Source organism: Diabrotica undecimpunctata, chromosome 3, assembly GCF_040954645.1.
Source record: "Diabrotica undecimpunctata isolate CICGRU chromosome 3, icDiaUnde3, whole genome shotgun sequence".
NCBI lineage: Eukaryota > Metazoa > Arthropoda > Insecta > Coleoptera > Chrysomelidae > Diabrotica > Diabrotica undecimpunctata.
Genome location: NC_092805.1, coordinates 92,905,755 through 92,928,377, shown reverse-complemented (window position 1 = coordinate 92,928,377; position 22,623 = coordinate 92,905,755). Strand labels below are relative to the sequence as shown.

At 31.9% G+C, this 22,623-nt stretch overlaps 1 protein-coding gene across 2 annotated transcripts in view; it reads left to right on the top strand.

Annotated features, from left to right (window-relative positions):
* LOC140437061 (bis(5'-adenosyl)-triphosphatase enpp4-like) overlaps window positions 1–22,090 on the top strand; it is a 71,003-nt gene extending 48,913 nt beyond the window's left edge. Inside the window, exons 5-8 of one of the 2 annotated variants that reach the window (XM_072526308.1) lie at window positions 2,207–2,416; window positions 3,030–3,287; window positions 7,466–7,627; window positions 13,052–22,090. In XM_072526308.1, the coding sequence (XP_072382409.1) occupies window positions 2,207–2,416; window positions 3,030–3,287; window positions 7,466–7,627; window positions 13,052–13,227 (806 nt within the window). In that variant the 3' untranslated portion in view covers window positions 13,228–22,090. The remainder of the gene's footprint in view (window positions 1–2,206; window positions 2,417–3,029; window positions 3,288–7,465; window positions 7,628–13,051) is intronic. The other variant, XM_072526309.1, reaches the window with a different exon arrangement.
* The last annotated feature ends 533 nt before the right edge of the window (window positions 22,091–22,623 follow it).

Below are 22,623 nucleotides of genomic sequence, written 5' to 3'. Positions count from 1 at the left end.
ACAAATAACATAATTACAAAAAATGTTCGAATTGAGCTCCTTGGTTTAATTGACAGTATCCAAGACGTCCAATGAATTCTTGGGTTATATTTGACAACATGACTGGTGTAATTTGTTACATTTGAGTACGAATTCTCTGTTTGAGGTCTACCAAATCGGTAATTCGGTTCACATATACCTTACTTTTCCAATAACCCCAAATAGAAAAGTACATGAGATTCAAGTCAGGCGACCGAGCAAGCCATTCAATGTAGCCGCGTCGTCCAATCCAGGGATTGGGAAAAGTTACATTTAAAAAATTTTTAACCACTACAGCATAATGTGGACTTGCTCCATCCTGACGAAACCAGGATTATTGATATCTGGAAATGTTGCCGCTAAAATAGGAACTAAGTGGGTTTGTAACATCTTTAAATACTTTTCATCCGTCACAGTACCGTTAAAAAAATATGGACCTACAATGGTATTCCTAACACTGGATACTGGGGGTAAAAGTTATTTCTTTTTTCAAAAAGGTTAAAAAGCAAAAATAAAAATCGACCTGTCAGAGCTTTAACTCCGAAAATAATTAAGTCATGAGATAATAGACCGTTTCCACACTTTATGAATGCACTGTATAGCCCTATATATGGGTGTTGTCCTCTTTGTTAACTGTAACCTGTAAGGTATGTTGTATATGTTGAATATAATTAATAATACTTGAAAATAATTAAGTCATGAGATAATAGACCGTTTCCACACTTTATGAACACACTGCATAAATTGATACCGCAAGATTATCATAAAGGCGTAAATGTAACTCATTAAGTTATCATTTTGAAAAGATGGATAAAAAACGTCTAAACACGCCTTATTTTTATATAAAGATACCAAACATTTGTCTTCGAATATAATCTAAATTTCTAAACAAAGATGCCCAGTCGCACCATACAGCTTAAATATACCTAGGTTTAAGAATCAGGTAATATCTTTTTAAATACGGAATGTTAAAATATACTAGATATATAGATATACTCACTGAGGTGGCTTCCACTGCGGCTTTTTCAGATCTTTTGTGGTCCTCTAGCCCTAGATTACATTCTCTAGCCTGACCATTTTCAGAAAGGTCTATTAACTTCGAGACTGAACTTTCCATGTTGCTCTTTTCCGGTGGCTTTTTCTGTGCTCTCTTTGTGTTTGTTCTTCTAGGTGACAGAATCTGCATCTGTCATCATCTGCTAATCCCATCAGCTTCAACTGCTTATTAGACCTACTATGGTTTTGACTGTTTTTTCTGTCTTTGCTGATTAGGTCTACCGTAAATTTTGGTGAATGTTCTGTAATAAACTGTTTTGCCTGTCTTTGTTCTGATGAATTCTTCCATCATTTCAGAGATTTTTACGCTAGAGACTTCTTTGTAGCCGTTCTTGTTACTGTCTTTGCAATGCCGCAGAAGAGTTCCGATCCAACAAATGGCATTGATGAGCCTTGTTTGGCCATTTCATCTGCTTTTTCATTGCCTTCTGACTATCGTGCCCTGGTACCCAGGCTACTTAACCTTGCTACATTCTCAGAGTTTATTTAGGGCACCCACAAAATCGCATATTAATTTAGAATTGACATCTACAGCATTGAGTGCCTTACGCGCTGCCTGGCTATTTGTGAAAATCGCAATTAAACGGTACGTTCTTTTCTGCCTTTCTATTTCTTCTACGCAATGATTGATTGTCGTTATTTCCGCTTGGAAAATTGTAATATCCTTAGATATACTTACTGGGAAATGCATCCCTCCCTACTATACCAGCTCCTATACCCTCCGATGTTTTGATCCATCCGTGTACCAGGCACCTTCCGCTTGTATAGGTGTACACTCTCCTTCGAATCTTCCCTGCCCGGTATATTAATTTTGAATTTATTGATCTCGTAGCTGTTTTATAGATGGGTTGCCGTATTACAATATCTGCGTTTAGCTCCTCGATTAGTTTTCTATTGTCAGCACTATACGCCTGGCTTATGTGTTACTATATATTAATCTGTGCATCCCAGATCTGGATTCGCTCCTTTAGAAGGATGTGAAATAGTGGTAGATTCAGCAGGACATCGACGCTGAAGGAGTTTTTTTAAAATATAATTTGTATATATTGTATATTTGTAAAATATACTAATAAAAGTTTATTTTAAAATTTTATTGTTTCTTAATATAATTGAATACTCACAACGTTTTCAGGTCACGAACAAGAAATTTATGACGCTTTAAAGGCTGGTTCTTTAAAAAACGGACACTTCAAAGTATATCAAAAGAAGAATTATCCAAAACAGTGGCACTACAAAAAATGTTCACGATCTCCGCCCATTCTGGTAATGGCCGATGTGGGTTACGCTTTAGATGATTTAATTAAAAGTGCACCTGAGTATGCTGAGAAATTTAATTTTACACGTAAGTATCTATAAATTCATAGTCTTGATCTAAGAACCATCATTCGTACTACACCTTATCAAATGTTTGCTGAATGTGTATAAATGCTAAAGTAGAAATGTTCTTGTGTTATAGACTATTTCTCATTATATTTATTATTTTATAAAATTGCTGAATTGTATGTTTTTCCCGAAAACCAAATTATTAATTTGGCATTAGATTATCAGATAAAATTATTTTTTGTAGTAGCAGTCGTTCAAATATTTTGAGAAGGAAAGAAGTTTCTGTTGGATCCGAACCCAACTAATTTATATATATATATATATATATATATATATATATATATATATATATATATATATATATATATATGTATATATATATTTATATATATATATATATATATATATATATATATATATATATGTATATATATATATGTATATATATATTTATATATATATATATATATATATATATATATATATATATATATATATATATTTATTTATTTATTTATTTTGATCCAATTCTTCTTCTCTGCAATTGTTCTATTTCCTAGATTTTAATTTTCGATACTATGGAAATTATATCATATTCTTTTAATAATAGTAAAAGTTTATATTGTTTGTAGTAACAAATAGCTCAGAATTCGGCGTCCACGGGTACGACTACAACGTAAGCGACATGCACCCATTTTTTATGGCCAGGGGACCAAAAATTAAGAAACAGCACAAAGTAGCTCCGTTCCACACCGTAGATCTTTTTAACCTTTTCACGCAAATCCTCGAAATACCTCCATTGCCCAACAACGGATCGATGGGCAATATTGTAGATATCCTCAATGACAAACCAGGAAGATATAGTATCGGATCTATCTTGATGGTTACTGGTAAGTAAATAAATACTTTTACAATTATACTACGGTAAACAATAATAATCTACAAAAAGTAATAATATTATTTTTTCTAATTGGTATGGTTTTGTTGTATTATCTTACCGAGAGAATTAAGTATATTTGTTTACAAAAGATTGTATAATGTGGTTTAGATGTAATCTAAGAATCCTCTTTTGGTGTTTTAGGTATTATTTAAATGTTGTATCTTCCATCGATTATTATTTATATGGTTGTTTGCATTTCTTTTAAACTTCTTTCAGTTCCTTGTCACTATGGCAACTTTGATGATTGATCTGGTTTTTGTAAACTTAATTTGCATATTTTATCAGATATTACCCTCTTTATGTTTTCAAGGTATATAGTACAAGTGAAGATTTAGTAGGACAAGTAGGATCTACATTGACCAAAAAAATTGAGATCAAGAAAGGGGTACGACAGGGCTGTATCTTGTCTCCTATTCTCTTTAATATATACTCAAAAGAAGTATTTAAGACAGCGCTGGAGGAAAGCACAGAAGGCATAAAGATAAATGGAGAAATAATTAATAACATAAGGTATGCTGATGACACTGTGATTCTAGCAAGTAGCATGGAGGAACTGAGTTGCCTAATGAGTAAGATATAAAAAACAAGTGCACAATACGGACTCAGACTAAATATCACAAAAACCAAATGCATGTTAGTAAGCAAAACCCAACAACCACCACAGCAACTGATATTAGACAATGAAAGAATTGAACACGTGGATTCGTACATCTACTTGGGAACAACAGTTAACTCAAATTGGGATGAAGCGAAGGAAATACGTATAAGAGTAGAAAAGGCAAGAGCATCGTTCACTAGCATGAAGCAAATTTTCACCTCTAAAAGCCTCACCCTACCTCTCAAAATTCTACTTCTGAAATGTTATGTATTCCCGGTTTTGTTATATGGAATGGAGGCGTGGACAATGACCGCAACGTTGATGAAAAAAGTAGAGGCGTTCGAAATGTGGGATTACCAACGTATATTACGTATATCCTGGACTGAGCACGTGACCAACGAAGAGGTACTACGCCGGATAGGTAAAGAGAGAGAGGTAGGAATAAGTATAAAGAAAAGAAAGTTGGAATACTTGGGTCACGTTATGAGACATAATAAATATAGAGTACTACAGCTGATCGTTCAAGGGAAAATAGACAGCAGAAGGGGTCCAGGGAGGAGAAGACACTCGTGGCTCCAAAACTTGCGGCAATGGTTCGGATTGTCATCTGCTGAACTATTCAGATCTGTCGTAAACAAAGTCAGAATAGCCACGTTGATTGCCAACGTTCGGAATGGACAAGGCACATGAAGAAGAAGAAGAAGATTTAGTGTTTTTACGTTTTTTTCTTTTAAATCACCTGCATCATCGTGCTAAACTGGTATATATCCTTTTCTGTAGACTTTTAGAATAGATTTTTTACAGTCAAGAGAATAATTTCTCTAAATCGATCCCAGTTGCTGATTTCTGGTGGAATCTATTTTATGGGCTTCCCTAAGCATGCAATGTATTTATTCTAAACCTAACTTTACCTAACAGGGGAAAGTTTGGAAGGTAAGCTAGAGGACCGTACAGGTAATATAGTTGAAGATGTTAACGACTTTTAGAGTCGGTGTAGAACCATATTCTAAGAGGTAGCAACTGAAGTGTCTGGAAGACAAAAACGTGAAAAAATAAAGTCGAACTTGTACGATGAATAATGTGCACAAGCAACGCAAAGAAAAAATCAAGCATATACAAGGCTCCAAGGACGAGGAATGATACAAGTGTAGAAAGAGTGTATGCAGCTGAGACGAGACGACGAACGAATACTAAAAGAATAAGGTAGGAGCATATAAAAAATCAACTGAAAGAGCTAGAAAAGTAAAACACACAAAACAGGATGGAATTCAAACCTAGATTATCAATAGTTAGAAACAGAACAGGAGAGATCATTGGTGATCAGGACCAGATACTAGAAAGATAGGCAGAAAATTTTGAGGAGGGACTAAATACAAGAAGTGAGATGAGGTTGCAAGAAGCAGAAATCTAGTTCAAAGGCATGGAAGACGAAAGAGAGAAAGGTAACATCCCAACACATGAAGAAGTGGTCAAGGCAATAAAAAAATTAAAAGAAAACAAAGCTCCTCGAGCAAATGGTATTCTTTCTAAACCTTTAAAACATGTCGCAAAAACTCTGACCTCTTCTATAAGTAGGTTAGTAGAACTGATTTGGAAGCAGGTAAAACTACCAGAAGACTGGAACGTGGGTATAATTGTAACTATTCACAAAAAAGGAGACGAAACAATTTGTGATAACTACAGAGACATTACCCTCCTAAACGTGTCGTACAAAATATTGGCCTACAATATTTACGATCGACTATCAGGATATTGTGAAAACATAATAGGCAAATACCGGTGTGGGTTTCGCAAAGAAAAATCAACTATTCATCAAATATTCCTTCTAATACAAGCTTTGGAGAAAACATATGAATATGGAATTGATACTCACTATTTGTTTGTAGATTTTAAATGTGCTTATTGCAGTGTAGACAGAAGCGCACCATTCAAAGCCATGGCAGTATTTAATATCACAACACGCTTAGTGAAATTGGTGAAAGCAACCCTCTAAACAGTCGAGTGCAAGGTTGGAGTACAGAACGAAGTATCAAGAATTTTCCAAACACAAATAGGACTTCGACAGGGAGATAGCCTATCGTGCTTTCTATTCAACATTATTCTAAAGAAACCTATTAGAGAATCTGGAATAACAACAAGAGGAACCATTATTAAAAGGAGTGTACAACTACTAGCGTATGGGGATGACATCGATATCTAGAAGAAAGGCAGACCTGGTCCAATCGTTCACGACATTGGAAGCAGCAGCAAAAAGAATGGGGCTACACCTTAATACTAGTACTAAGTAGCAAAACCCGAAGATCTAATCGTTGGTACATATACTTTCGAAGGTGTAAGAGGGTTCATATATCTAGGCTCACAAATCAACAAAATGAAAATAGGGATTTGAATCTATTCCTCGATCGGCTGATCCAAACGTGCCTTTGCCTTTTGCGTCCAAGGCTAGCTAGAGGTTGTCTTTTATCCCTTAGAGGATTATTTTATAAGTAATTTAATTCTTTTCTATCTTCACTATCCATGCTTCTGAAAAAATTTAAGTAATTTCTACGTTCTTTTTACAATTTCACACCATGTGGCATTAATCATAATAATAACAAGCCCAAAACCCTTTGAATATATAATATATAATAACAAGCCCACTAGCATTGAAGAGTGATTATAGTTGTAAAAATAATTTAAAGTAGACGTGTGTGATTTTTTTGTGGGTATTGCATTTTGTTGAATTTTGTGGGTCTGAATTGTACATCATCGTTACTGCTTCTTCTACATCTGCTTCTTCTGTCGGTGCCATATTAGGATCCCGGTTGGCAATTACATTGGCGCCTTGTACACGGTCTTCAGCTAATCTTCTTCCTTCCAATTCCTCTGCAACCCTCGATTTTCTTTCATGATAAGGTGAACTATTCTTTACCGGTCTCCCCTAAGGCATGACATTTTTCTTTTTTCAATAGTTTTCAATATCTTATGAACGGCATTTGCTCTATTTAAGCACACCTTCGTCGTTGGTCTTCATCGCTGTCCAAGGTATTCGAAGCATTCTTCTATGCAACTACATTTTAAACGCCTTGAGGGGATGGATCGTATTAGCCGTCAGAGTCCAACTCTCGGAGCCATGTATCAACAATGATAGAATGTAGCATTTGATTATTCTTTGACGTAGTTTTAGCTTTAATCTGTGGTTACAGAAGTCATGTGGTTAAGGGATCATATCGTTGTATCTTATTTTTTGGAAAATCTGCTATAATAATAATTATTGTAAACCTGGTGATAAATCTTCAAACTTTATCTACCGAAGACTTTTTGACACCCTGTTTGACAGTGTTTCTATAATATTAGTACGGTTCATTCCTGTTTCAATAAAAATTTATATGATGGTGGTAAATAGTAATTAAAAAGTGACGACGTAATCTAAGCATATTAATTAATATTTCAATTATTAATAAATATCTGAAAACATTGTATCTTCTATTGAATTCCAGGTTATTTTCTAAATTTAGTTCTTCTTATATTTTTACACTTGTATTTTATAGATGTTATCAATAATTTTGACGAAGTTAACGATGTGTTGGGCCATGATATATTGAAGATAGTGCATTTCGTAAATCGTGACACACATAGGTTCAGTTTATCTAAAGCCACACTTTTAGGCATACTGTATTTAATTAGAGAAGAAATGAACATCCTAGTAAAAGGTAAATTGTGAAAATTTCTTAAAAATAAAATAAACTACTTAAATAAAAAAGGGTAGGTACATATTAAAATATATGCATGTTCTCTTGCTTTTCTTAAGCAGTGGAAAATTTCACTAAAAAGGCTGATTGGTGGGATTTTAATAATTTAATAAAAACAAAAGAACCTAGAAGTATATATTTTTATTAGCTGTCATTCCGGTCAATACACTCATAATGTTACAGACAATCTCAATGTTCCACATTTTACTATACAATTTATTGGCTAACCGAAATTCAATCGATCTTTTTTGCTCAATAGGTGAATTTGAACACCATAACGTTTAAGATGGACCGTCTTTTATGCAAATTACCCTTACATTAAATACATATTACAAATGTGAACCGAAAAAGGTTTATGTCTAAAAATCAAAACATTTTTAAGCGTACAATACATAAACGTATCTATAATACTAACTAGGTCATTTTATTTTAGTCATTTTATTACCTGTGTAATACCTGTGACATTTAAGAAAAGTCACTAAAAAAAAACAAATTAATACTTAAGTCTTTAGCATTGTGGTTAATTTTCATTAAGTATATTAATTAATAGTTAAATATTGAATATGTTGCCTATGTAAGTCCATTTCAAATAGATAAAAAGAAATAAGAATAAGACTCACCAACAATCAATATATTCTACCACCAACGACCGGTTTCGCATACTATAGTTTGCTATGCATCTTCGGGTCAACGGTACATGGTAAACTAAATGCTGAAAATATAATAACACATATTAGGGTGCTGTCTGGTACAGAATATACAGTGTAGGTAAAACTTTATGGTCGGTATGTAGCTTACGTGAGATGGAGTGAGAAACACCTATTTAAAAAGAGAGAGGTATATTAGGTCAGCCCATTATATCGACGAAATAGCATAAGAAAAGAGGAGAAGTTCAACATTGCCAAACTTATTGGTTTTATTTGAGCTGTTGTCTTTTTAGCATTTTAACAACATTCTAAGATAATCAAATTTGGGCGAATTGATTTAAATGGCAGCTTACTGTTTTTTATTTTAAATTTGCCACAATTTTTCTTTACAATAAGTTTAATTTAACATTTTGATTTCCACTTCGGAAATCGTTTTATGTAAATAAAATTTATTAATGTTTCGTATTTTAAGTACGATTTCCGAATTGGAAATCTAAACATCAAAATAAGCTAATTTTAAAGTCACATTGTGCCTTATTCGAAATAAAAATAATAAATTGAAATATCAAACCACAATAAAAAACCTTCTTACAAAATTATTTGGCAACGTCGAGCTCTAAAATAAAGACGTTGAACTACAAACTGTGTTCGTAGTTCTCTAACGAGAAAAACAGTAGAGGTGAATCGTTGACGTTTTTATCGTTAATAAAACTGAACTGCTTTTAGTAAACAAGTAACAAGTTGGAAAACTAATAATTAAAATATTTAAGCGAATACATAAACAAACATGCTTTCTTGAATCAAAGAAAAATACTGAAATACTTTCAACAGCTTTTCAAATTTGTTGTAGTTGATTTATAACTAAGTTTTTCTTTGCAAAATTTGCATACAGCCTTCTCACTGTTAATGTCTTTCTCAAAGTGATGCCATAAAATACTAACATCTTTACGCGCAGACATGTTAAACACACGATTAGTTAATAAAGTAAATATTTAGTACTCACAGAATAAATTCACATTTACGTTAGACAAAACACCAACTCCAAATAAAAATTTAGTTTGCTGAATTATATAAAACGTGAATCGGGGGCTCCAATGTGTTAATATTTCAAATTAAAAATAATCGATCATTGCAAAATTCAGAAAGTCGAGCATAAAAGCTGCATCTTCTACAAATGTGCATTTTTTGAAAATACAATTATTACGCTTGTACTAGGTAAATGATTTTAACTAAGAAAAAGACTTCTTAATTGAATATTTAAAATAAATAAATCCTTTAACGAATTATCAATAAAGATTTCAGCTTCAGAACTAGTTGGCTTCCCAGTGAGAAAACGTAGATTCGTTAACGACAAATAAACGGTTAAATAAAACAGTTCGGTGATTCAACGCTCATCTCTACAGAACAGGAGTGATAATATGTCATGCGTAATGACGGTAGTAAGTTGTTCTTTCATAAAGCATAATAGATAAACACAGTCCAGTAGGTCAGTATCATAGATAAAGAATATATATTACTGAATAGATAGGAAACTGTGTAGGTTATTTCTGGACAATGCGCCATCTGGCGGCCTTAGGAAAGCAACATCTTTTTAAAAAATCTTCTCGTAATTCTTCAAATATAAAGATTAATATTGAGGGTTTGATTACAAAAATAAAACAAACGTTGGTTCTTTTTCTACTTTATTTTCTTTTTTACGTTTTTATATAAACATTAATTACATGTATTTAAATGTAGTTGGTTAAACAGTGGCTATTCTGTAGTTTCTATAAATTACAACACAGAAACAGAGAAGGAATAGCATCACATTTCAAGGTGGACTTATATTGTATCTCAATCCAACATAGCGGGCTTCTGGTCCAAAATGAATTGTGCAAGTCTTCTCTGCCAATTTTGTTAATCCAAATATCATAAAGCTAAAAAATAAATAGTTTGTTTTTAATATTTTCTGTGAAATAATGTTACATAGTATATTTCTAGAGGTGCTTTACAAAAGGACAAATAAACAAAAGTTTTGTAGAAAAAGTTCTTGAAACATTGAAGAATTGCCACATTTTTAATGGCGATAATTTTAATTCCTAAAAAACTTTTACCTAATTCTATATCGGCAACAATTCTAATACACATCATAACGTGAAAGAAAGAAGTTTGGGACAACATCGGACATTTTAAGGCAATTATTAAAAAATAAATAAAATCTTATATCAGCATTTTCTACTTACCGCCCTATCTTTTGGAAAAATATGCATTTAAGCATCCTTATTGTAATTAGTACAACCATTAACGCAACAGTTAAAAACCGTAATTATTTAAATATGATGGCAAAAAAGCAAACAATTATTTAATCGCAAATAATACAACTCGAAACACTGTGTCGAAACCACAATAAAAATGGCGTACTTGTTTTTTGTTTTGTTGGTTGCGGTATTGCGCAGTCACGAAGCTTTGCTATGAATGCTACGCCCTCTGGTGTCCTTAGGAAATACAAATTTCAGAGGACTGTCACTCCCATAAGAGATACCCGGGAATGGTCAGTATTAGTAAAGCATTATGGGGGAGCAGGTGTATTGTATTAAATTTAAACTGGACGAAAAATTTACGTCTTTTAATTAAAAATAAGACATTATTTGGTATTTTCCAAATAATATCTTTGAAACTATTTTCGTTAAGATTTTTTGGAGGTATTAAGTGTGAAAATAAGAATTAGTTCTATAAAAATGAAACAAAAAAAGATAAAATTAGTATAAAATTTGTTCTATAAAAATGAAATCAAATAAAAAATAATTCCAACACTACTGTTTAAATTAAAATAACTCCAAACAATTAGAAATTCTAAACCAAATTCTTAGGTAATTAAATGTTCAAACAGACCACCAAGTTGTAACAAACAGTAACCAAATCTATTATACAAAGCATTCCTCATGGCGTTGAGTTCATCTGCCGATATGTTTTGGCTAAGTTGGATTATCTTTTCCTTTAGTTCCTTCAAGTTGGTGGCTCGCTCGAACTCATGCCTGTACAATTTTGTTTTTAGCATCCCCCAAAAATAAAAATCTAGAGGAGCTAACTCAGGTGACCGAGGGGGCCATTTTATTGTACCGTCTGTACTAATGACACGTTCAGCAAAAATTAACGATAAATAGTCTTTAACGACTTTTGCATTATGTGCAGGACAGCCGTCTTGTTGAAACCAAATTTCGTTGAAGTTAATTTGAAGACTTTGAAGTGCAGGAATAATTTGATTTTGCAGTAATTGGAGATATTTGACTGCGTTTAAATTGCCTTCAATGAAAAAAGGAGCAATAATATGGTCTCCCAAAATTTCAGTCCAAACATTTAACTTTTGTGGATACTGCGTACGCACAGACACACTCAAATGCTTATTCTCCTGAGACCAATAACGTACAGCGGATGAATTATGTTTCTTGTGAATTGTGAAGGAGGACTCATCTGTAAACAAAATATTTTTAAAAAAATTATTATTTGCAGTGCATTTCTCCATCATAATTTCACAAAATTGCATCCGTTTAAATTTATCATCAGGAAATATTTCTTGAGTTGTCTGCACTTTATAACAATGGTAGTTGTTTCTTTTCAAAATATTCCTCACTGTTTTTGCATTCAAATCAACTTCATCGGCAATTTGTTTACTTGAACACGGCGTCGCTTCAGCCAATGCACAAACTTGAATTTCTCTAATTTCTCGTTCTTGAGAAATTTTGTTTTCGCGAGGTTGATCTGATGGGAAACATTTTATACACCTGCCATTAGTACAGCCAAACTTTTCAAATTGATGAATAATGGCTAATACAGTTTTTTCTAAAGATGTTGGCCTATTTTCAAAAGCCATAATAAATAAATTGATAGTTTCTTGTACTGAATTGCCCCCAAAGTACCATTTTATTATTTGTACCCGTTCTTCTGTTGTATAAACAGTCGGCATAATTATTTCTTATCTTCACACTTACAAAGTTACCTCCAAAAAGAAATACATAGCTGTCGACAGGTGGCTTCTCTCGTCTCGACGAATGGCGATGTTGCCAAAATTATCTTATATTATTCCAAATTGGGTTACAATTTCGTCAAATAAAAATGCGAATCTGTAAATTTTTCATGGATTTTAGAAATTTTGGACCAGTATTTGTGTCAATTAATGTTTCATTTTTAATATCATCATTAAGTTTTGAATGGCAATATAACCGCACCACTGATCGCCAATTTTTTAAATCAATTCAATGTTTTAATTCAAACATGTAATAAGGCAACCCTGTCGCGTATAAGCTAAGCTGGATCGGAAATTCGCAAGACGTTCATTAATGGGCGTGTCTAAAAAATGGGGAGGGGTGACCAAGGGGTAATATATTTGTTTTCTTTGTCTATTCGCTGAAAATAAGATTTTATTTCTGTGTTAGATATCCTGCTAAATTCTATCATACCGAACATAAAGTTTTACCTACACTGTATAGCAATTATACCAATATTATATGTGTGTGATTATTAAATATGAATTTAAATTGATGACATAAAAAATTAAGTGTGAAGATGATTTAGTATAATTGAAATTAAATAAATATTACTCACATACAAGGATTATTATTAACTGTTTGAGAAAACATAGTTGAAAATTTTGTTATAGTAAACTGGTGACAGGTGATCATCCGTTTTACTGCAATAAATCACTTTGCAAAAATAAACGTGTTAAATGTATTCCTCGTAAATTAACAGCTTTCGTTTTTAGTAGGTGGAGTGTTGGTAGCTCTTCTATTCATTAGTGTCGCTGCCACGATCGCCCTTATAATCATAAAACGACAGCAGACCATCACAACGGCTGCCGCTCTGAACAAACGTTTTCCACAAACGTTCCATCACAACATCGTCGAAGTTCAACATCTGCTCGAACCCGAAGACGCCTAACTCTAGATCAAATTTTAGGTTAGGTAATTATAAAACAATTATAAGAATCTTTTGCAGATGGTTTTGGATGTAGAAGGGGAGGAATGGAAATAATAATTAGCTTTTTCGAGAAAAATTGATACAAGATATAAAATCGAGAAATTTGTATGGTCGGTATTTAAAAAATTAGTATCTAAGTACGTAGAGATTATGTACTAATCTTATTACTGTCGTAAAAACACAATTTAAATTTTATAATTTGTATCTCTCTTTCTCCAAACTGACAAATGTAAGATAAATTATAAAATCAATAATATAGATATTTAAAAATATTTCAATTACTGTTATACCGATAGTTACGAATAGGGTGAAAGAAGCTGCGATTCTTTTAAACTTTTCTCAAACTTTTTTGAGAGTAGAGAGAAGTTTAGAAATATATCTTTTTACATTAGAAATTAAGATAATTATTATGTCTCCTCTTCCTTTCTATAAACCTTTATATAAAAATGTAGATATGTCACACAAATTTTTGCGTACTTATTAGAAATTTAGTTTTCTAGAACGAAAGATAAAACATTAGATTTTTTATACCTGTAGATCAATGATAAACAATGTTCTAAAAAAGGTGTTTGAAATGAATATTCTAAATTATAACTGATTATTTGTTTTTATCATTAAGAAAAATGCCAAAGAATAATTTTAATGTGAATATTATATATATATATATATATATATATATATATATATATATATATATATATATATATATATATATATATATATATATATATATATATATATATATATATAATCTGCCAGCCAGATCTGGTAAATAAACGGGATGTTTGAGTAATTCGAACCCTAAATCACGAACAGTAACGTTGAATGGTAATTTACAGTTATTTTTAGTAACAATAAGTTAGCAAATACGCAGTTTGCATCTTTTTGAAAACCGAGCACAGATCAAACGTGATGTTTCTGCTCTTAAACGCCTCTGTGCAACATTCAAGGCATTTGGAGATCCATCAGATGTCCATAACGACAAGACACTCATCGGTCCTTATCTCGAATGGAAAATTTACTTTTTTTTAAGCTGAAAACCAATTTGGCACAGTTGCATACAAAGAACATGGATCGCCATGTTCTTTGTATGCAATTTTTTTTTCTCTACAGCTTGGGCTGTAATTGATTTCCATTTCAATTAGAGACTGTTATATTTACTACAAAACCGTCCTTGTCTTTTTTGAATACAAGTTTATTCAACAAGTAGAGTTGAATATAAATCATGTTGACAATCAAATACATAAAAAATAGTGCAAAAGAATTATCATTCGCATATGTGTACTTTTAAATGGTAATTTTTTACATTAAATACTCATAACGAATTCTGAGAGACCATATATACAATATTGGTTCGTGGCAGTTGGTATCATTTTTAGAATGTAAACCTAACAAAAAGAAAATAATTGACAAGAATGGATTTTCATTTTGCAGAAAAAATTTTCAAATACGTCTTATTCATTTATTATCTTTTATTCTAGAAAACATATTCTGTACTCATCATAATTTATGTTATTTGTCAGATTTTTATTTTGAATGATTAGTTTTTAAACAGTTTATTTTTTTACAATGTAAGAACTTGCTCAATTTTTACATTAACTTTAACATGAATATTATAATTTTAAGTTTTATACAATTATTTTTATTACTGTGATGAAGTTACTTACGAATGCACTCCAAATACCAAACATACTTTAATCTTTTACAGTTTAACATCAACATGTTATATAAGATTTTCGATGGTGGTAGTACAAATTTTTAACGCCAAAATAGGTTTAATAAAATGCAAATTTTCAAGATTTCAGAAGGAAAGAAAATATTAAATCCGGTTTGTATAAAAGTTGAAGCAAAAAGTCTGTGTACAAAATACACTTTACTACAGTCTTCAAATTTTTCTACCTCTGTGAATGAATGTAATAAAAAAACAATATAACTAAGCAGTACCGCTAATAAAAATTAATATGGTTAATAAACAAAAATCAGTCATTAAGAGCGTAGGCGCAAAATTTCGGGCCAATGCTTTTTAAATGCATTCATTTTTTTCGAATCCTAAAAAAAACAAAGTATTTTTGAAAAATTTAAACGCAGAATGAAAGAATAAATTATTACTGAGGGCCGAAAGTCCCTGAAAACTTCTATAATGTTTATTACATATAAGTTACAGGGGTGAAAAAAACAAGAGAAAATTTAGTGTAATTTTTAATTTCAAATATCTCATTCAAAAAAACTTTTTGTTTATTCTAAGGGACTTTCGGCCCTCGGTAATAATGTAATCTTTCATTCTGCGTTTAAATTCTTCAAAAATATTTGTTAGTTTTCTCAGGATTCAAAAAAAATGATTGCATTTAAAAAGCATTGGCCCGAAATTTTGCGCCTACGCTCTTAAGACACTTGACTTCTTAATGAATTTAATTCAAAACGTATTGAGTGAATGCTCATGGTAAGGAATGGAACGGAACTTTCTAAGGGGTTATACAAAGTGTTGAAATTAAAATAGATGTACAGTAATGCAAGGGATCCATGATCCTATGAGGAGAATATGAAATATAACCCCAATATAGATACATATATTAGTACATTCTTTTTTACGTATCATATCAGAATTATCCGACGTTGGCGATCACCATTGCGAAGGGTTTTCGAGTCTGAGTATCTGGGATGTATATTTCCTCGCCATCTGGTCTAAAGTATCATTATAAAAAAGATAAATATCTTATTTATATTTGTGTTCTGGGTTTAATTACCTATTATTATATCGCTCCTTAAATACAAAAGCACCACAAGTCAAAATAAGCAAATTGTACAGGAGAGTCATTTACAAAAATAATTTGGATTACTTTATGATTTTTGTATAAACTATGTGTATTAGGTAGATTTTTTTGGTATCAAAAGATGCGTAATTAAATAGCCTATAATCAATAAAGCAATCTTAACCATAGCTCGAATGGACTGTCGAAAAAATGCAAATAAGTTAGTTTTGTATATAGACTTTGTCGTCGAGAACATTAAAATTTTAAAAATTAAACCACCATAATTAGGAAAATTTGAGTTTTATTTTCGGTTGTCAACCTTACAAAATGTCAATTTATTAAAAAAAAGGCACATACTAACTTACTACATACTAAACTTGCTAAGGGAAAACAAATAATTGTTAATTTTATCATGAGATCATCAATTAAGTCTTTAATATTACCTATAGTAGTAGATAAGAGGAATAAATTTACGTTAAAAACAAAACTTAACCTTTTAAGCAAAAACCTTTAAGAGAAACAGAGGTAACTCTATCTTAAAATAGTATTATTAGCAGTTATAGTCTTATAAAATAAGGCACTAAGGAGAAAGACACCTTCAAAATAATCATTTCCATGATCCACACTAATCACAACCGTATGAAGCACATAAACGTGGTTTTTACAAAAATATTTTTATAAAACGTTTTCTTAAAACTACATTGAGCGTAATGCTCGTAAAGGATAAAAAAAACTTAACGAAAACATTAAAAATCAGTTAACAACAGTAACTTGTGCACTAATTTAGAGATTATCATAAAAAGATTCATAAAATCTTGGCACTACGTTTTTTTGGATTAGCTTTAGAATGCCTTGCTTCTTTGCTTCAGGAACTGTAAGCTTTTCAGTGTAAAGTTGGTTTAGAGTAAAATTATTATCAGGCACTGCCGTTGACTTCGTGCGGTGTGTTCTCAACGTAGATACCGACCTGAACTCTTCCTCTTCGTAGGAACTTTTAAAGAAAAATATGCCATTGCTTACTTTATCCGCCTTCAGAATCTTTATATCGGTCCATTTGAATTTATTGCCATCATCATCTATATTGTAGTTTCCTGTACACAGAGGTTTGAGGTCAAAAAAATTCTCATGTGTCAGTTCTTCAACAGTATAAGGCTTTCCAGTTTTTTTTGCTGTTTTAATCAGAGTGATATACTGGTCTTGAACGTAAATTGGAGATGATTTCAATGCTCTCGTAATGTTACGTTGGATGACAGAATGAACAGAGTCTCCTTCGTTTTGGGTGTGCCCTTTTATTAGGAACTTATGAGTAATACTCTTGATGTTTGGCAATTCTTGAGTTGCGTATTGGTACATTGCCAGCATGAATTTGTTCTTTTGTTGGCCACAGCAATTATCGCTATAGAAAGTGACATCACAAGGTTCCGTGACATTGTCATTCAAATTTCTAATTAATACCTCGGGCTCCTTCTCCCTCGTGCCATACAAAACAAGTTGTGTCCTTTGTACCGAGCTCGGTTACTGTGAAATTAAGTAGATTTAATTTAGACGTATAATAGAAGCTCGACACATCACCCCGTGGACAAGGCATCACCGCTTGGAGGTCGTACACAGCCACTACGAAGGTATTACTCACAAGCTCTTTATCTCTATCTTTTTCAGCTCTAGCGAGAGTCTTTTGCTTCAGGTGCTCGTCGTAAGTTTCTTGTATTAACGATTTATCTTCAGCGTTTTGGTAAGCCATGCAATCTTCGCATTGATCCTTCTTGGGCTGCCAGAAAGATAAGTTAAAATCATGTATAAATATGTTGTAGTATACTTGATATGAAACGTGTGGTCTACCTTCAGATTCACATTTGTCTACGTAATGTCGATGTAGTGCCGCGACTGTTAACCCGCCCTCAATATACTCCCGAGTCGATCGCGACCTACAGTAATGACTTTCTATGCGGGGTATTGAATTGATGTGTGCTTTGACACCATCGGTCAGCTCTGAGTCTAGTGTCTTATGGTTGTTATGTTTTCCCCTGTTATCTTTAAGGTGCACACCAGTTTCGGACTGTTTTTTGACAACCGTTCTGATCATAGTGTCTGAGATTGCAAGGGTATTCATGAAGAATACTTTACATACCCGAGTTTTTTTATTATTCCGAGTCAGATAAAATGAGTGATTGTAATTTTTGCGACTGCTACCTTCACGAACGTATCTATATTTTGGTTCTACCTTGGTCATGTGATCGTGAATAAACTGTCGTTGGATTTCCAGATCACCGCCGATCACCGATCACCATTTTAATTTACATTTATCGAAACATACAGGACCCATTTTTTTGGCATCATAAACTTTCTTAGACTTGGACATAGAAGTATAGGACATACCTTTGTTTTTCAATAGCTTGCTCTGGTTTCGTTTCCATAAAAGCGGTTTTGCTTTTCTTTTACGACACCTACTGCGCGATTCATCATCAACACTAGGAGACTGCTCACCGATGCTAGATGGGTGCTCGTCAACGCTAGGTGGCTGATCATCAACTCCGGGTGATGGTGAAATAATATTAAGTAACTTCTGGTTATCCACGGCTGATTGCGGAAAGTCTTGAATGCCAGGTAAATGTGCTTGTGGTTGTTGTTCTTCATCGGAATCTGACTGGGCTTTGCGGTTTTCAGAAAGTGGATCTTCATACGTAGGATCTTTGACACTATCATCGGATGAGAAATCTTTTAGGTTATTTGTAGAACTGGAGCTACTTGAAGAACTAGAACTGGAACTGCTCGAAGAGCTAGAAGATTCACCAGAGGAAGAATCACTGTCTGAGTCTGTTTCTTTAATGACTAAAGATGGTTTATTGAATATTCTGTGATTTGGAGGCGTTGCTTGAATATCTTCGTTATTTTCAACGGAGTTCAGAATATCTAAAGATAACTGACTGTCCGGTAGAGAGCTAATGCCATTACCATCATATTCATGATAAATAATATTGTCAGTCTGAATGTCAATTGAATCCAGTTCACTAGGTCGTATTGTTGAAGAAGATTGCTGTTCATCTCGAGGGTCATTTATTGGTGGTATCATGTCCAAAATACGTTGCGCTCTTCTTGCCATTCTGAAAATAAAAATTTATTATAAGTACCTACCTGTATCAAACAATTTACTTTCTCGTAAATAGGCGTTATAATGTATCTATATGGGTAAGTAAAATTTAATTGGATTTAAGATTTCGTTTTTGGTTTTTTCGATTTTGTTTAACTCATAAGATTACTCCAAAAACTACAAAAACTTTCCGATAAAACAACAGTAAAACTAAAAATTGCTTTTTAATATATAAAATAAAATCTATTTAGAGATCACTTTCAAATACAAAGATACCATATTTCGAAATATGTAACTTTAGAATAAAGGAATAAGAAAATAATTCTAATTATTTTTTGCAAAACTAACATAATTCAAAATATGGTAGTATTGCATACAAAAATAAGAGAGAATATCAAATTTATAAACGAAAAACTAACCTATTTTAAAATATTGTACTATTGCACATAAAAATGATAAGATACTTACGTGTATGTGATCTGCAATATGAATGTATTTTTGAATGTGGCACTTTTGAATATATAATTTCACCTGTCTTTTAGCAGTTTTTTGGAATGTGTTAGTTTTTCATAAAAAATGCGTGCACTCGTGCCGAATGTCTGATGGCAACTGAGGATGTGGTAGTTTTGCACGGAACTCAGTTACAGAAACGGTACAAAACAAAACTAACGTATGTGGGTTTACGGGTGCTTTTGATCATAAAACGACGGCTGGTTGAGCGAAATATTAAAGTTTCATCGGTTAAGATGCATTTTATGCAAAAAAATCAGTTTTGATATTTTTTGGAATGTGTGACTTTTGTATTTAAGGAGCGATATATATTATATAATTTAAAAAAAAATAATATATTAATATATTATTATTTTGGTAATATTATATTTTACGTATATTCAATAGCACGCCATTAAACGTTGTTTTGTGGTTATAAAAGACTTTTGGACAAAGGAGTTGCTATTTGTTGTAAATTAATATTTGTTTTATATATGTTATATGGTTTTTATATAATAATATATGATATTTATATTTTTGGTTTTGGAGTGTATAGAAATTTTTTAAGTAACTTGAATTTTTAATTTTAATTATAATATGCTACAAAAACTTTAACTTGTATGAAATACCGTATACTACTGTATGTTTAATTGCATTGCTTAATATAATAATTAAAGGAACATTTATTCGTACCTCAAGGCTTGGAGCTGTAATGTTGCAGCCAAAACAATCTACGGTCAATTATCAGTTGTACAACTACAACTTGTAAAATATTTCAATTTGTTTCTATAAAACTTAAAATCTTTCAGTTTTTGCCATGATGTTTAGAATTACACTATGCTAACAATTTTACTTAGAACACTCACCAATAGTGTGACGGACGATACTAAGAAATATTCAAATTCGAATTTCAATTCCACGTCGCAGATCTACTGGAAATTTTATATTACAACGTTTGAAAAATGGCTGAAGTGGGGCCCAAAACTATTCACTATATTACTCAGTCACATGACGGCGCCAGTCCGCTGAGCTATAGAGCGAACGGAGTATGGAATGTATTATTCTGTTTTTGTATTGGGAATATTACAAGATTGAATAATAATAATAATAATGTTTATATAAAGTTTCAGTTTTTAGATAGGAAGCTCTTATCAGAAAGAGAAAATTAAAATTAACACAAGATGTTATAGTCACTACCAGAGCAACGAGCACTTGATCGCGTCGGATAGTTTCGTCTTCGTATCTATATATTTATATAGGTAAACATCTTACCAAATTGGAAGCGAAAGTAGAAGAAAACAAATATAAATAAGAACTCATAACCTGATTCACAAAAGGAAACAAAAATGACCCGCTGAGAATTTTAATGAATGTTTTAAGAAAAATCAGAAACAGAAAATAATAATATATAGGACTATAAAAAGATAACATTAACATACGATTGTTAAATCCTGTGGGAAGCTCAAATAGATATGTTAAAAAGATGGGAGCAAAATTCTATAAATTACATTATTATTATAAAGATTATTGAGCAGAAACCATGGTATAAATATTTAAAAAGTATAAAGGTAGAAGATTGGAATAATGCGGCAGAAAAAAAAGTGAAACTATTTTAATATTTTAATAGAAAAAGAGATTGCACGAAAAATTTTCGTGCAATCTCTCGACACTTCTTTAGTTCTAATGATTTTTCAAGTAAAATATAGAAGTACAACAATGACAAGGTGTATATTTTCTGTTAATATACAATTTAGTTATAAAATATATTAATTTCTCATAATTTAAACAATGTAGAGCATAAAAAAGTTCCTCTTAAGACTTAAAGACATTTCAAAAAAGTTCTTATGGAACTATGGTTTCTAATTATAAAATTGGCACAAAAAATGCGTTTAGGTATAAATAAAGGATCGTTTAATATTATAAAGCAGTGTTTATTTTTAGTTTAAAAAGGTGATTCGAATTTTTCAGATACATCACTGTATTGTACAAAAATATTGGTTGTAAAAAAGTTATTGTAAGTCGTTTGTGTTCATTTTATTACTCTGTACACCAAATATGGCTGTTTTATTTAAAATTTTATTCAAATATTAATTAATTTTAGGATATTACATTTAAAGTATGAAAACGACACTGATTTTGTAAAAAAATTTCACTTATATCGATATATAATAAAATATACTGTAGTACATACACATTATAACCAATAAACCCTAATGAATCTCTGAGAATATATTTATAATTTTAAAACATTCTCAAAGTAATTTAGTCGTCATAGGGAAAAAATTAGAACTAGTCTAAATCGTTCCTATTCCTAATTTAATTCTGACCTACTGACGGGCGACTTTAAACCTTGTGTTTAATTTGTTGATTCTATAAAATTCTTTATTTTTTTCTTATTGAATTGATCCATATTGATGAGTTTTTTATTATTTTTTTAACAAATTTTTGTTATTTTATTTTATTATTATACATATAAAATAAATAATTGTTAGCACAATTTTGTATTTATTGCCATTTTAATGAAAACTATCATAGAAAAGCGGTGTAAGTATACAAGATCTGATAATAAGAACATTATTTCCAGCAATAACTTATAATTCGCTGACAATATTGGTAGTAACTAATGGAGTTTAAAACACTTCTTTAATTTCCACAGAATATAGCTTCGTTAAACTAACATTTTTGTTTAACAAACATTAGTCAAATTATTTTTGAAATATCTATCTGAAAATTTTATTGCTCTGTTTTGTTTTTCCTGCCTTACTCAACTTTTGCTGTATCCTGTTAGCGTCACTAGCCTCTCCTGCTCAATCCCGACTCTCACCTCCACGCGGTGACCACCGGTAACCTGAGTAACTCTGTAGCCGGTAACCTGAGTAATTCTGTAGAAGATTGTGGTAACCAACGCCAGTGGGAAGCAGAGTCAGGGTAAACGAGTGAGGGAGAAATGGTCCTTCGAAGATTAACGGGTTGGGCAAAAGGTTAACGACAACGAGAGGGGGAGAAATGATATTTCGAAGATTATGGGGT